At 42.4% G+C, this 14,413-nt stretch overlaps 1 protein-coding gene across 1 annotated transcript; it reads left to right on the plus strand.

The window, feature by feature from the left end:
* The first annotated feature begins 3,126 nt into the window (after positions 1-3,126).
* LOC116396545 (apoptosis regulator BAX-like) lies at positions 3,127-13,373 on the plus strand. Its single transcript, XM_031871208.1, has 6 exons — positions 3,127-3,718; positions 3,931-3,961; positions 6,343-6,507; positions 6,636-6,774; positions 8,879-8,983; positions 10,889-13,373. The coding sequence occupies exons 1-6, from the start codon at positions 3,691-3,693 to the stop codon at positions 11,030-11,032; spliced, it is 612 nt and encodes a 203-aa protein (XP_031727068.1). The 5' UTR covers positions 3,127-3,690; the 3' UTR covers positions 11,033-13,373.
* The last annotated feature ends 1,040 nt before the right edge of the window (positions 13,374-14,413 follow it).

Consider the following 14,413-nt stretch of genomic DNA (forward strand, 5'->3'; position numbering starts at 1 on the left):
GAGGTTTTAAATAGATTGGAAATAGGATATAAACATTTCGATCGCTTCGCATATCTCTTCCACAGTTTTCAGTATCTTTTGAAAGACTATAAACGGAACAGTTCGGTGGAAACTTCACTAGAGGTTCGTGAGGCTGTGGATGAGATGCCGAGGACACTTGGTGAGGACAAAGGTGGTGGTAGGTGCCTGTTCGCAACACTTCCGTCAATAAATAATTTAAGAAACGCTCTTGTTGTACGTCTTATATTTGTATCATATATCGTTATTAATCTGATGTGCATGCATTCATACAGCCTGTGAAACATACTGAGCTCAAACACCGCGTATACAAATGACTGTCAGCTGTGGGAAACTGTGATCCACATGGATTCATTTATGATACAACACTGTAGGTGTATGTCAACCAGATTAGACATGACTGGTAACTCTCATTCCGTCCCCTCAGTGTGAGCGCACTCCGTCTGCCTCCAGGAGCCTTCAGTTTAAACCGTGTGAGCACTGTACGCTGTGATACTGTGGGAGCTAATCACAGAGCGTGTGAACTCGTGAGGCCTTAAACCCTGAACCCCTGGTGAGTGGTGAGTGTGAGAGAATGTGAGTGCTTGAAATGGTTGAATGGGACAGCACTTTGCTGCGACATATCACGTTACTATGACAACGTCAGAAAATATCATAATAATAATAATAATAATAATGATAATAATAAATCAATTTTCTATAGCGCTTTTCTAGATACTCAAAGACGCTGTACAAGGCAGAGACAAACAGAACAAACAAACAAACAAAAAGAAAAACAACAAAAAAAAAAGAATAACTGGAGAAGCTGTGCTGAATGGATCATGTAATGGAGGGTAGGGTGCCGGGGTTAACAGGTGAAGGCGAGTTTGAAGAGGTGGGTTTTGAGGGCTTGTTTGAATGATGATAGGGGGGAAGCCTCACGGATGTGGATGGGGAGGGGGTTCCAGAGGGGAGGTGCAGCAGCTGAGAAGGCCCTGTCACTCCAGGTTGGTCCTGATGGTCTTCAGAGTGTTTGCACCGGCGGACCTGAGGCAACGGGTTGGGGCGTGGAGGGGGAGGTCTGAAAGGTAGGGAGGGGCCAGGTTGTTTAGAGCTTTGTAGGTGGTGAGTAGTATTTTGAAGTCTATTCTGAATTTGACTGGGAGCCAGTGGAGGTTGCGAAGGACCGGGGTGATGTGATCATAGCGGCGGGTGGAAGTGAGCAGTCGAGCGGCAGAGTTCTGAACATATTGGAGTTTGTTGATGATTTTGTTGGGAGAACCGTAGAGGATGCTGTTGCAGTCGTCGAGTCTGGAGGTTATGAAGGCATGGATGAGAATTTCGGTGGCGGCAGAGGACAGGGAGGGTCTGAGGCGTGCAATGTTCCTGAGGTGAAAGAAGGCAGTTTTGGTGATGTGGTTGGCGTGGGGTAGAAAAGAGAGGGTGGGGTCGAGGATGATACCGAGGTTGCGGACCTGGGTGGAGGGGGTGACGATGGAGCCATCAATGTTGAGGGAGAAGGGCTGGGCTGAACAGGTGAGGGAGTTGGGGCCGATGATGAGTATTTCAGATTTGTTGCAGTTGAGTTTGAGAAAGTTCTGTTGCATCCATGATTTTATATCAGTGAGACAGGTGGTGAGAGTGGAGTGGGTGACGGAGGTGATGGTCTTGGTGGAGAAGTAGAGTTGGGTATCGTCAGCATAGCAGTGGAAGTTGAGACCATGACGACGGATGATTTGTCCAAGGGGAAGGATGTAAATGATGAAGAGGAGGGGACCAAGCACGGAACCTTGTGGGACACCGTGGGTGACTGGGGAGGTGGAGGATTTACAGTTGTTTATTGCAATGAATTGATGTCGGTCTGAGAGGTATGAGGTGAACCAGGAGAGGGCAGTGCCAGTTATGCCAAGGGAGTACTGGAGACGTGAGAGGAGGATGGAGTGGTTGATAGTGTCGAAGGCGGCGCTGAGGTCAAGGAGGATGAGGATGGTGAGGAATCCAGAGTCAGCAGAGAGAAGTATGTCATTTGTGATTATCAGTAGGGCGGTTTCTGTGCTGTGTTTTGAAAGGAAGCCAGATTGGAAGGGTTCGTAGAGATTATGGAGATTGAGGTGGGACTTGAGTTGTGATGCAACAGCTCTCTCGAGGACTTTGGACAGGTAGGGGAGGTTGGAGATGGGCCGGTAGTTGTTGGGGATGTCGGGGTCAAGACCAGGTTTTTTCAGCACGGGGGTGACAGCAGCGATCTTGAGTGTGGGGGGTATGAGACCTGAAGACAGTGAGGAGTTGATGTTGGTGATGAGAGAGGAGAGTGTGGGGAGGCAGGCCTTGACTAAGGAAGAGGGGAGGGGGTCAAGGACACCGGTGGAGGAGCACAATCATGCACAATTATGGGTATTTGTTATATATGTTTTACTCCCCGATTTGAACGTCTTCCAGGCTCTTTCCTCACAAGATGAGAGGTAGCTTCAAATAATATATTTACTTATTTTTGTCAAAACAGCTTCAATGACAAAATCAAATATTTGATGAATAAATAAATAAATATCCTGTAATTTCATGTGGATTTTTTTCCATCTTTAACCCTTAGTGTTTCTGTGTAAATCTAATTTGCAGGCTCAAAATGTCTGCGAGAGAACCCTCAAACACATGACAGTGGGACAGAACCCTCACTCGGCTCGTTCCAGATGAGCTGCACGAGAGCAGGCGGCAGCAGCAGGGGGCGGTGACAAAAAACTGCGGTCAAGTCGGACAGTTTTCAGCCGCCTTCAAAGAATAAACAGGAAGTCAAAGAAACAGTTACTTCCTGTTAGACCCGATCTGTAGGCTACTTGTAGTTTACATACCTCGTTCAGATGTATTCATGTGTTTGTAAATGTATATTTATGTGGAAACTTGCGTTATGTCTGTCTGTGAAACACTTTGATACTTGTTTTGATATGGTTTCTATAAATAAGCATTATTATCAACCACACAAGATATGTTTTTAGATTAAACCTTCATTGCACAACATGAGACTAAAATCCAACAATCTAGCATTAAGTATTACAATTACACACACAATAGTATTTCCTACAAAACGTGGTGAGTGTGCCAATCAGCTCTTTGATCCGGCGACAGCCACGCGTTTCCCATCATGCATTGGGTCATGCAGTCGGTGGAGAGCAACTGCGGCGTCTGGCTCTAGAATCTGCGACCGCCTCGCTCTCGTGAGGTCATCGTGTCTCATGTGTTCATTATGTCAGAGCAAGTCGGACACAAGTCTAACCGCCATGCATTGTGCGGCGACTGCTGGCGATCGATTCAGCGCAGGAGTGGCTCATCTGAAACGAGCCTACAGACTTTACTCCCGTCTCGGAGTGCGTGGGTGTGGAGAATGGGATGGGGTCGGTTTATGGTGTAACGTCACATAAACGTAACCAATGCGTGACTCAAGTTTCAACACGGATGTATTTAATCGAAGGACAGCTGGTTCGCTCCGCCCGTAGCGCTCAGAGTTTTACTTCGACAGAACCGACAGAACATCACTTTCTATGTGTGTTTGTTGTAATTATACAGACATCATATAAGTAGTGTTTTAATCACCGGATACAGTTTGTAAAGGAGTTTTTATCCGACAGTGAAGGAAGGGAGGCGGAGTTTCTGAGGGAAGAAGAGTTTATTTAACTTTAGAAGTGTTTCTAGTTGGTGGCCATGGCGTGTGAAGGTAACGGTATGTCAGGTAAGCTAAACGCACACTTAAAGACGTCTATTCAAGTCAAGTTAAAGTTCATATTCCTATTTCTCATTGCTGTATTTGTGTACATCGCCTGGCTGTATCCAGCACGGTGACAACATTGTAAACATGTAGATAGAGTTTGTAACGCTGCCTTGTGTCATTTAACGCGAGTAAGTCACTGTAAGCTCTACTGATGCTGTTCTATTCCTCCACAGATGCGAGGATCGGCGAGGCCCTGATCAAAGAGTGAGTCTCCTTTCTGTCATCTCACGTCTCTACAGCCCAAGATAGATGTAATGTGCTCAACAGTCAGAACTACTAATATAATAATAATAATAATAATAATAATAATAATAATGCATTTTATTTGTAACGCACTTTTCATTTAAAAAAATCTCAGAGTGCGGCAGAGCCAGTACATAGTAAAAAACATAGTTAAAACATAGTTAAATCATAGTTAAAACAAACTATAATAAAAGAAGTAGTAAGCATAAAAAAAAAAAAAAGTTAAACCAAAAGCAACCAGTCATTGTTGATTAATCGTTTGTCCCTCCATGCTCCAGTGGCTGTTGTGCTAAAATCATTTTGTATAATTTTCTAAATATGTTTGAATAATAATGAAAATAAAAATCTCTTGGCTCCATTTTATTGCCGACATGTGGATGTGTCCACATGTATCCGTCAAATCATATCAAAATTGGAGCTGTTGGTAAATTAATTCACAAGATGAACCGGCAACAGTTTATTGATTAATGGTTTAAAGGTACTGAAAGCAAAAATACCAAAACAATTGTTCTGAAATATGAAGATTTGCTGCTTTTCTTAGTCAAATGAACTTCTTGGACTGTTGCCTGGACAAAACAACCCGTTTTAATGGGCTCTTTCTTCTATTAACTGGGAAAATAATGAGCCATAATGAAAATGTCCTGAGCTCAGTATCTATAGCACAGCTGAATACTACAAAAATAATTCTTTATATAGATCAAGTTTCAGTTTCATTACTCTGACAGTTGTTGCTCTTACAGTAAATCACACCACTCATAAAGTGACTCGTATCAGGAGGACAGTAAATGGAGGGAAACAAACATCACGAGGTGTGAGTTGCTTTTTTCAGTAATGGGTTTGTCAGTTAATCGTTTCCTGTCACCATGAGCGTGGCAAGAAGCTCTGAAACCAACCCAATCCTCTTTTATTTGAAGTTGACCTAGTGTTGTCTCTCACTGTGTTTGTTGACGCGCACCAATACACCAAAGCAAATTCCTGGTATGTGAAGAAGCTACTTGGTGATGAACCGGATTGTGATTCTGATGTATCTTGTTAGCTTTGTCCTATTTCTCATTCAGAGCAGGTTTTCAGCCCATGCTGTGTTCATACCTCCGGTTCTGAAAAGTGAAGCCAAAGCTTCATGTGTTAAAGCTTCATTCTCGCTACTGACCACCAGGGGGCGACTCCTCTGGCTGTATACAAGTCTATGAGAAAATGACTCTACTTCTCTCTTGATTTATTACTTGTGATGTTCATTTAATAACTTATGGTCCATTTAGAATCAAATAGACCATAAAGCAGGGTATGCTTTAGGGCGGGGCTACACAGTGATTGACAGGTCACTGCCACAGCGTTGTCCGGACAGGCAGTTGTCTGTTTTTTCGTCCTAGAACTTTAACCCTTTCAGTGTCATTAGCTCCACCCTCTCGTGTCACTTCTGCTTCCAAAAAAACCTAGGGTTAACGGCCAGAATCACGAACTTGAGGCTTCAGAGCCGTAACCCACAAACCAATGGGAGATGCTGCGGTGACTATGTCCACTTATTACATACAATCTATGGTTCATAGTGAAAAATGACTGACCCTCGGGTGGACACGTCAATATCCGGTGTGATGCTATGTGGTGCGCGTTGAAGTGAATAATTAACAAAGAAAATCAACAGGGATTTTGACAATTTTTATAAAGTCTTCATTTTTTCTCCCCGTTAAAGGTTTTTTGGAGGAGTTCTTCCTGCTTTGATGTGACGGTCCTGGGAGAGAGGATGTCGCATGTGTACAGAATGTAAAGCCCTCTGAGGAGAATTAGTGATTTGTCATTTTGGGCTATACAAAATAAATTGAATTGCATAAATGATTAACATACGAAACATACAGTTAAGATGCTCCCATCAAAGCCACCAGACTCCAGCCAGACAATAGTCATCAAAACACACTTCATTCAAACTCAACAGAAACAAAACCTTCTTTATTCCTCTGTCCAAGATTCCAACAATCACCAACTCGCAAGTGTGTCCTTGCACCGATACGGGTTTCAGTTGGCTGAAGTACCTTTTTCAGCTGCTTTACCTCACGTCAGACAGTCCTTTGTGGAACTAAAGTCGTTATATCGCTCTCTTTAATTAAAGCCACAACAATACTATTGTTGTCATAGTGGCTGCTCTACGCTGCTGTAAAAATCACATAAAGTCAAATAAAAGGAGGCATCACTTTGTCTTGAGCTTAATTTGATTTGTCTCGTATACACTCATCAATGCAGTTAAAAAGTTACCTTCCACAGCTTCAAATGGAGCCTCTCGCCACAGTATCAGGTTTGTGACTCGGGGTGAGTTTGTGAAAGTGTTTCATCGTCCTGTTGTCCTGCAGGGTCATAGAGGAGGAGCTGAAGGACATGTCCTCAGAGGACGTCCCACTGCTCACTCCGCTGGCTGTGGAGCTGAAGACTGAGCAGGAGCAGAAGATGGTGACCCAACTGGGCAAAATGATCCGCATCATCGGCGACAGGGTCCGAGACGACAAGGAGTTCCAAGAGTGAGTCTCTCGCCCGCTGTGTCTCAGCGATCGTGATGCAATACTGAAAATAGAACCGGGTTAGATGTGTAATACGCGCTCCGTAGTTTCTTAAAATCTACTTAAACTGCATCCTGTCTCTCTTTCAGTGCAATCGATGGAGTGGCTTGTTCCTCCAGCTCTAAGTGGGACCGCTTTAAGCAAGTGGCGAACAAAGTGTTTGAACAGGGGATCACCTGGGAGAGGATCGCTGTGCTCTTCTACGTTGCCGGCAAGCTGGCCGTCAAGGTGGGTTAGCTTCTTTTCTTCTCAGAGCTCGCCTATCCATCAGAAGGTCTGGCAGTGCTGTGACCTGCCTCTATGAGGAGGGTTGTGTTCTAGCTGTAGCGACTATCAGAGCTGATGTTCACTACCAAAATGATTCTTGTTCCTGGGAATGCATCGGTCTTTGCATTACCTACTGCAGCTCCTAGCGATTTATCGGCGTCCATAGGATCGCTCAGCTAACTTTTGGCGCGTTTCACTTTGTATTTTCCATTCAAAGCTTTACTTATCGCCTCAAAAGTGTAATGTTTTAATTTGAAATTTGGGGACTTTTCCAAACAAATATTGATCTATCTATCTATCTACAGTTGTATGAAAAAGTGTTTGCCCCCTTCCTGATTTCTTATTTTTTTGCATGTTTGTCACACTTAAATGTTTCAGATCATCAAACAAATTTAAATATTAGACAAAGATAACACAAGTAAACACAAAATGCAGTTTTTAAATGGTTTTTATTATTAAGGGGAAAAAAAAATCTAAACCTACATGGCCCTGTGTGAAAAAGTGATTGCCCCCCCCCTGTTAAAACATAAATTAACTGTGGTTTATCACATCTTTGGAAAGCTGAGTTCAATTTCTCTAGCCACACCCAGGCCTGATTACTGCCACACCTGTTCTCAATCAAGAAATCACTTAAATAGGACCTGCCTGACAAAGTGAGGTAGACCAAAAGATCCTCAAAAGCTAGACATCATGCTGCGATCCAAAGAAATTCAGGAACAAATGAGAAACAAAGTAATTGAGATCTATCAGTCTGGAAAAGGTTACAAAGCCATTTCTAAAGGTTTGGGACTCCAGCGAACCACAGTGAGAGCCATTATCCACAAATGGCGAAAACATGGAACAGTGGTGATTCGTCCCAGGAGTGGCCGGCCGACCAAAATTACCCCAAGAGCGCAGCGACGACTCATCCAAGAGGTCACAAAAGACCCCAGAACAACATCCAAAGAACTGCAGGCCTCACTTGCCTCAATTAAGGTCAGTGTTCATGACTCCACCATAAGAAAGAGCCTGGGCAAAAATGGCCTGCATGGCAGAGTTCCAAGACGAAAACCACTGCTGAGCAAAAAGAACATAAAGGCTCGTCTCAGTTTTGCCAGAAAACATCTTGATGATCCCCAAGACTTTTGGGAAAATACTCTGTGGACTGACGAGACAAAACTTGAACTTTTTGGAAGGTGTATGTCCCATTACATCTGGCAAGTAATGCCGTGTAAAAGTAACACGGCATTTCAGAAAAGGAACATCATACCAACAGTAAAATATGGTGGTGGTGGTAGTGTGATGGTTTGGGGCTGTTTTGCTGCTTCAGGACCTGGAAGACTTGCTGTGGTAAATGGAACCATGAATTCTGCTGTCTACCAAAAAAATCCTGAAGGAGAATGTCCGGCCATCTGTTCGTGACCTCAAGCTGAAGCGCACTTGGGTTCTGCAGCAGGACAATGATCCAAAACACACCAGCAAGTCCACCTCTGAATGGCTTAAGAAAAGCAATATGAAGACTTTGGGGTGGCCTAGTCAAAGTCCCGACCTGAATCCGATTGAGATGCTGTGGCATGACCTTAAAAAGGCGGTTCATGCTCGAAAACCCTCCAATGTGGCTGAATTACAACAATTCTGCAAAGATGAGTGGGCCAAAATTCCTCTACAGCGCTGTAAAAGACTCATTGCCAGTTAGCGCAAACGCTTGATTGCAGTTGTTGCTGCTAAGGGTGGCCCAACCAGTTATTAGGTTTAGGGGGCAATCACTTTTTCACACAGGGCCATGTAGGTTTAGATTTTTCCCCCCTTAATAATAAAAACCTTAATTTAAAAACTGCATTTTGTGTTTACTTGTGTTATCTTTGTCTAATATTTAAATTTGTTTGATGATCTGAAACATTTACGTGTGACAAACATGCAAAAAAATAAGAAATCAGGAAGGGGGCAAACACTTTTTCACACAACTCTATCTATCTATCTATCTCATCAGACAACAGTCTGATGTTCACTGATCCAGCCATGTTATTGAATTCGGCAGCATCTTCTCTTTGTGTATGAACCTCTTTGTGTTTCTGCTGTCCATCAGATGGTGGAGGCTCACCTCCCTCAGTCAGTGAAGGACATCCTGAAGTGGACCGTGGACTTTTTCAGAAACAATCTGCTGGGCTGGATTGGGGATCATGGAGGATGGGTATGTTGGGCCTTCATTTCTTCCATGTGCTTCCTCTCAGAGCACTTTCCTCTACCATGTTGGTTCTGTGGTTACAGGAACGCAGCGATACTGCGACCTTTGTTCAGTTAGCCTCTCTGTACGAGAGTATACAGCTGTATAGATAAAGCTATATGCGTTTCCTTTTTGGCGGGACTGCAACAAGGCGGGGCCAGCCCTATGAACGCCAACGTCTGTCCCTGATATACGGAGTATAGTTTTGGAGTTTCCCCGTTGGCCGTTACTCTTTTAAAATAAGTAGGGGGGGGACCCTCCTCCATAGAGTGCCGCAGGGATGATGTCATTTTGCAGGGCAATCCCACAAGTTAGCTTAGCAGTGGTTCTCTTGACCAAAAACAGCCTACATGATTTTCCCATCTACGTTTAGTCTCATTTACCCACATGTTAGCAACTGGCTTTTTTAAGACGCCTAAAAGCCTCAAAATTCACGAGAAGGGTATCTGCTGATGTATTTTATATTGTAGAACAAAACATTAAACTATCACAAGCTTGTGTTAACCACAGACCTTATTTCAGGCATCCTACCAAAAACACATAAAAACAACCATTGACTTTGAGACGACTGAACAGGAAGTGCAAAAATGCTAACTCATTTCTGTGTTTTAGTCCCGCCCGTTTGCTCAGTGCTCCAATCAATTTCCCCATTTCCTGTTATACTTTGATATGCTACGTCTGCTCAAAGATAGCATTACTATGGAACTCAAGTTTTATTATACGCACTCACTGTGTATGTAGTCACATCTTAAGTTGGCTAATGTTAGCGAAATGCTAGCTAACTAGCTAACGTAGGGCTAAAGCTAAGTTGATCTGCTGATGTGAGATTGGGCCAGGTTTGCTTCCTCCTAATCTCTGTGGTAACGTTAGAGAGATTTTTAAGATGAGATGAATTATCGTTAGCCAGAAAAGATCATGCTAACGTTCCTTTGCTAATATTATCTCTACCTGCCGTGCCAACGTAACTTTAGTATTTGTCATTTATTTGGATATACACAAAGTCTGACATCCAGCAGAAGTTACCTGTGTGTGTGTGTGTGTGTGTGTGTCCGTGTGTGTGTGTGTGTCCCTCCATCACATACTGTAGTCCTAACTGTTGTCTTATTGATGCTGCATTCTGATACACAGAAACTGTAATACACACTTCTGCACCCGGCTAAACGACATTGACTAGCACCACCAGGCACAATAGAAAATGTAAATTAGTTACACGTGTAGCTAGTACGTTGTACTGGAAGGTGGATTTACAACACTGCAGACCAGCGAATGAGAGGGAACCATCACCACCTCGACACAGCACATCCTGCACAAACCTACCGTTCTTAAATAGCCAAGCATCAATAGCAACCGCAATTTGTTTTGTATTCACTGGACCCAGATCTTGGGGGTGAGTGCGCAGTGGAAAACAAATAGAGAAGAGCAGCTGGCACCAAAACGTGGGTCCAGTCGAACAGAGCTGTACTGTGGAGACGCGGCATTAGTCTGATACGGGATTGACAAACGATGGTAGTGTTCACATATGAGACAACAACACAGTGGCTGCGCAGTAAATTAGAGGTTAAGTTCTGGTGGAAAAGGATCTAAAAGTTTTCAAAGGAGTTTGAGGGGCTGAACATGGCTGACCCAGCTGCTGCTTCAGCTTGTGAAGCTTTATTCACAGTTTTGCTCACCGTAAGTGCACAGCAGCATAGCAAGGCCGATGGATATTTCTCCTGTTTGTTGTCACTTCTGCACCGACAATAAAACATTCCGGTGCCACATGGACTACAGATAGTGAATCAAATTTGTAAAAAAGTAATCGGCATTTAGTCTCATGAATGTTTTCCAGATGCATGTTTTCCACACCAGGTGATCAGAGCTGTCTCTCCACAGATCAACAGTTTTTCGGAGCTGGCGGTGGCGTCCGTGCAGAGTGTGTCGTCGTTGAGCTCCCACAGCTACGGCCCCGTCCTCATCTTTGTCACCGGCCTGGCTCTAGGGAGCGTCATCACCTGGAGACTAACCAGACGGCTCTGAGGCTCGCGCGCACACACACACACACACACACACACACACACACACACACACACACACACACACACACACACACACACACACACACACACCACACCACACCACACCACACCTGGGTCACCCTTATGTTCAAAAAGTAATTCTAGGCATTTGACCTGATTATAGAAGAGCAGCCTGGTGTCCTAAAAAAATACGTTTCCATACAACAAAACAAAATTTTCAATCAAAAAATGTAATTAATACTTTTTTTAAATCTTTTTACCTATCACAAATACATTCCTTTAATTTCTGTATCCTTCTTCCTTTTAGCAATTCTACCCAAAAGTCCTTCTTTTTAGAGACTTTTACCAAAAGGGAACGATTACATTATAACATTTACATTCGTAGTGTTTACAGAACATTTGTAACAAACGTATGTATTTTAAGCCAAATCTTGATGTTTTACTAAATTTTGCATTTTTATTTGGTGGTGTTTCAATTCACAAATGCGACTGTAATCCGTGAAGAAATACATTTGCCTCACAGCGTAATTGAGAATGCAAATAAGTTGTATGGTAAGATAACTTTGTGGGAGAGGCTTGAACAGATGGTTTGTTAATCAGATCTGTCATGTGCTGATCACATGTTGCCATGCGACGGTCCAATCAGTGAAATGTGCCTGAGCCACTCTACACTTCTACCTTCGCTAGTGTTGTCTATGCAAATTTGAAAGAAACATTGTGTCAAAGATAGTCAGTATTTTTCTAGAAAACATTCTGTATCATGTTAAACTGATGACTCTCTGATGACTCTCTGTGCCCTCAGAGTGATCATGAGACAGAAAATCCAAAAGTGTCGGTTAGGTTGAGGCCTCTGGTTCACAGCGGAGAACACTGCAGGTGACCACTCTGATGGAGGAGTGTTTTTTAAATGTGATGTAGCAATCAAAGAATAAGCAACTAACTAAGTTAAGATGAAACTATTTTGTAGGTTTTGCTTTTGAAGACCAGAGTCAGACAGAAGTTTTATACCAGCACAGATCCAGCTCAGGTGTCATATCTCATGTTTAAATACATTTCTTTTTCCCAGTATAGGCTTCCATCTAGTTGTAGACTAGTGGAGCTGTAGGGCTGATTAACGATGACATAAAGAGTTTCTTTATGTCTCTGTATTGTGGATCATTTTAGGGGCGTCACCATTTTAACTCTAAATCAATTATCAGTCCAAATGAGCTTTCAGTTTTGATCTTCCTTATTTATTTATTTTTCTTTCCACCCATGCATACGCACTTCCTAAAGAACACAACAACACGGTGCAGCTTAGCCTGCAGCTGCACCTTTCGACACAGAAACCACAGAACTATAACATCCTCTTGCTTCACCGAAGTCACCAGCTTGGCAATGCGCTGCCTTCCCCGTGAGTTACTGTATGTGAACAACGAGCGCATCGTTGACAGAAAACCTACAGCTCGTAGGCCGTCCTACACCAAGGCCGTTTCCATAAGTGCAACATATTTAGTAGATGGATTCTTCCTTGGACCATGCGACACTCTTCCAAGCTTCATGAAAGTCTGTCCGGTAGTTCTTCTGTTCTGCTGCTGACAGACGACTGGAAACGTAACCTCATGGTCTCAGGTGTGTTCAGTGTCTGTGAAGTCCATTTACAAACATGTACGGCTGCATATTATCATCTTTTTTTCCTCTTCTTTTTTTAACCCCATTACTTTTAGTCCTTGAACAATGGTGCCTTTTTAAAATGATAAAATCATGGTGTGAATATAAACTCCTACTTACAACCTCTGTACTCCACTGGTTTACTCTTATGGTGGTATTGCAGTGTATTTGCACAGAATCGGTTGTTTATTCGTGACCACTTTTGAAGTTCTATTTAACATGACCATGAAGTGATGTGGAAGGTCTGATTGTAGAATGTGCCCTGTGAGCTTCACTTTCCAAATGATTTCTAAGTGTGCCTTTGAGCAGCTGTTTCCTTTACCTTGGTGGAGCAACCAATGCTTTTCACCAAAGATGGAGACAAAAACATTAAAATCCAGGTCGTCAAAGATTGCCAATATAAGTGTTTGATCTTTTATTTGGTGATTTCTGGCAGTTGTATAGCAATAGCAATGTACAGCTAAGGTACAGCTGCTCATTGAGCGGTAAACTGTGATGGCTGATGTTATGAGCCAGTTCACAGATAAATGTGTCTCCAGAGAATAGCAGTAAATGCTAAATGTATGTTTGAGGTCATCAAGAAGCAGTGTGTGCATTACATACTTTGTCCACCAGAGAGCGCTGGTTTACTTGTACATTGGTCTATTTCTTGGTCTCAATTCTTTGAAATTAAAGGCATTCTTTTATCAAAATTGTTCGTTCATGTTTTTTTTTGAGTAAATAATTGTATTAAACTAAAAATGAAGATAAATAAAAGTATGAGAAGCAACAGAGTAATTCAATAAGCTTCACGTATAACAAAAACAAAGCAGTAAGATGAGATCTAGTGCTGTCAGGGAGTTATTAGAGATGATAATGATATTGAGGACCCAGAGTTGAATAAGAACCCATTGGCAGAACTAACAAACCTTTTCTCCAGGTTCATAAACATCAGGTTGCTAAATGGGATTATATGATATTAACCCTCATCCTACCAACATTTTTCATTGTTTTCTGTTTTAATTTGTGCTTTTTAAAAAATAATGATTTAAATATGAATGAGTTGTGGTCATGGAGGGGTCCTTGGGATAAAAGCTGCCATTATTATTACAGATTAGGGTATATTTTCATTTTACACGATAAACAAATGAACTGTAATTTTCCTAAAATATGATCCTTTTTTTTCCAGGTGACATTAATCACATAACTCAGTATAGTGGTGTCTGCAATCACCACTGTTTGATTAAATGAATACAACAGCAAGTGTATTAGACCTGAAGCCTTTATTTAGGATTTAGTCTATAAATAGATCTTTTTTTGACAATACGTGTGTAAACCTGAGGTCGAATCCCAAAAAAAGGCAAAGTATAACTGTCTCTGGTAAGCGTTTAGCGGCTAATGTCCAGGGAATATTTTTTTTAAAGCTTTGCTTTTGTATAGTTATTAATAGTGAATGGACTTTAATCTGAGTCTTGCACAGGTGGTCCAAACCCAATCCCAAAATGAAAACACTTTATATTCCACTCCTAATGCCCTCTTGTTTGTGTATTTGCAAAGTAAGAATGAAAGACAAGAACGCACCTTGTTTGTGTGCAAATAAGTGCGTAAGAATGGGAGAGGAGTGGAAACGTCATAATCCAGCCCACGCCACCAGTCTCACAGTGTCAGTAAGGAGTAAGAAGTAGAGAAGAGTAACTACTGTATTATGTCTGTTCCCTGTAACACATCTCAAGGCATCCATCCAACAGTTGTT

This window comes from Anarrhichthys ocellatus, unplaced genomic scaffold (assembly GCF_004355925.1).
Source record: "Anarrhichthys ocellatus isolate YVR2014 unplaced genomic scaffold, GSC_Weel_1.0 scaffold56, whole genome shotgun sequence".
Taxonomy (NCBI): domain Eukaryota; kingdom Metazoa; phylum Chordata; class Actinopteri; order Perciformes; family Anarhichadidae; genus Anarrhichthys; species Anarrhichthys ocellatus.

Excerpts from the sequence above, each read along its gene's own strand:
- LOC116396545 (XM_031871208.1), top strand. The coding sequence starts at position 3,691 with ATGGCGTGTGAAGGTAACGGTATGTCAG. Across the intron at positions 3,719-3,930 it reads TGAAGGTAACGGTATGTCAG|ATGCGAGGATCGGCGAGGCC; the intron begins GTAAGCTAAACG and ends ATTCCTCCACAG. Across the intron at positions 6,508-6,635 it reads GACGACAAGGAGTTCCAAGA|TGCAATCGATGGAGTGGCTT; the intron begins GTGAGTCTCTCG and ends TCTCTCTTTCAG.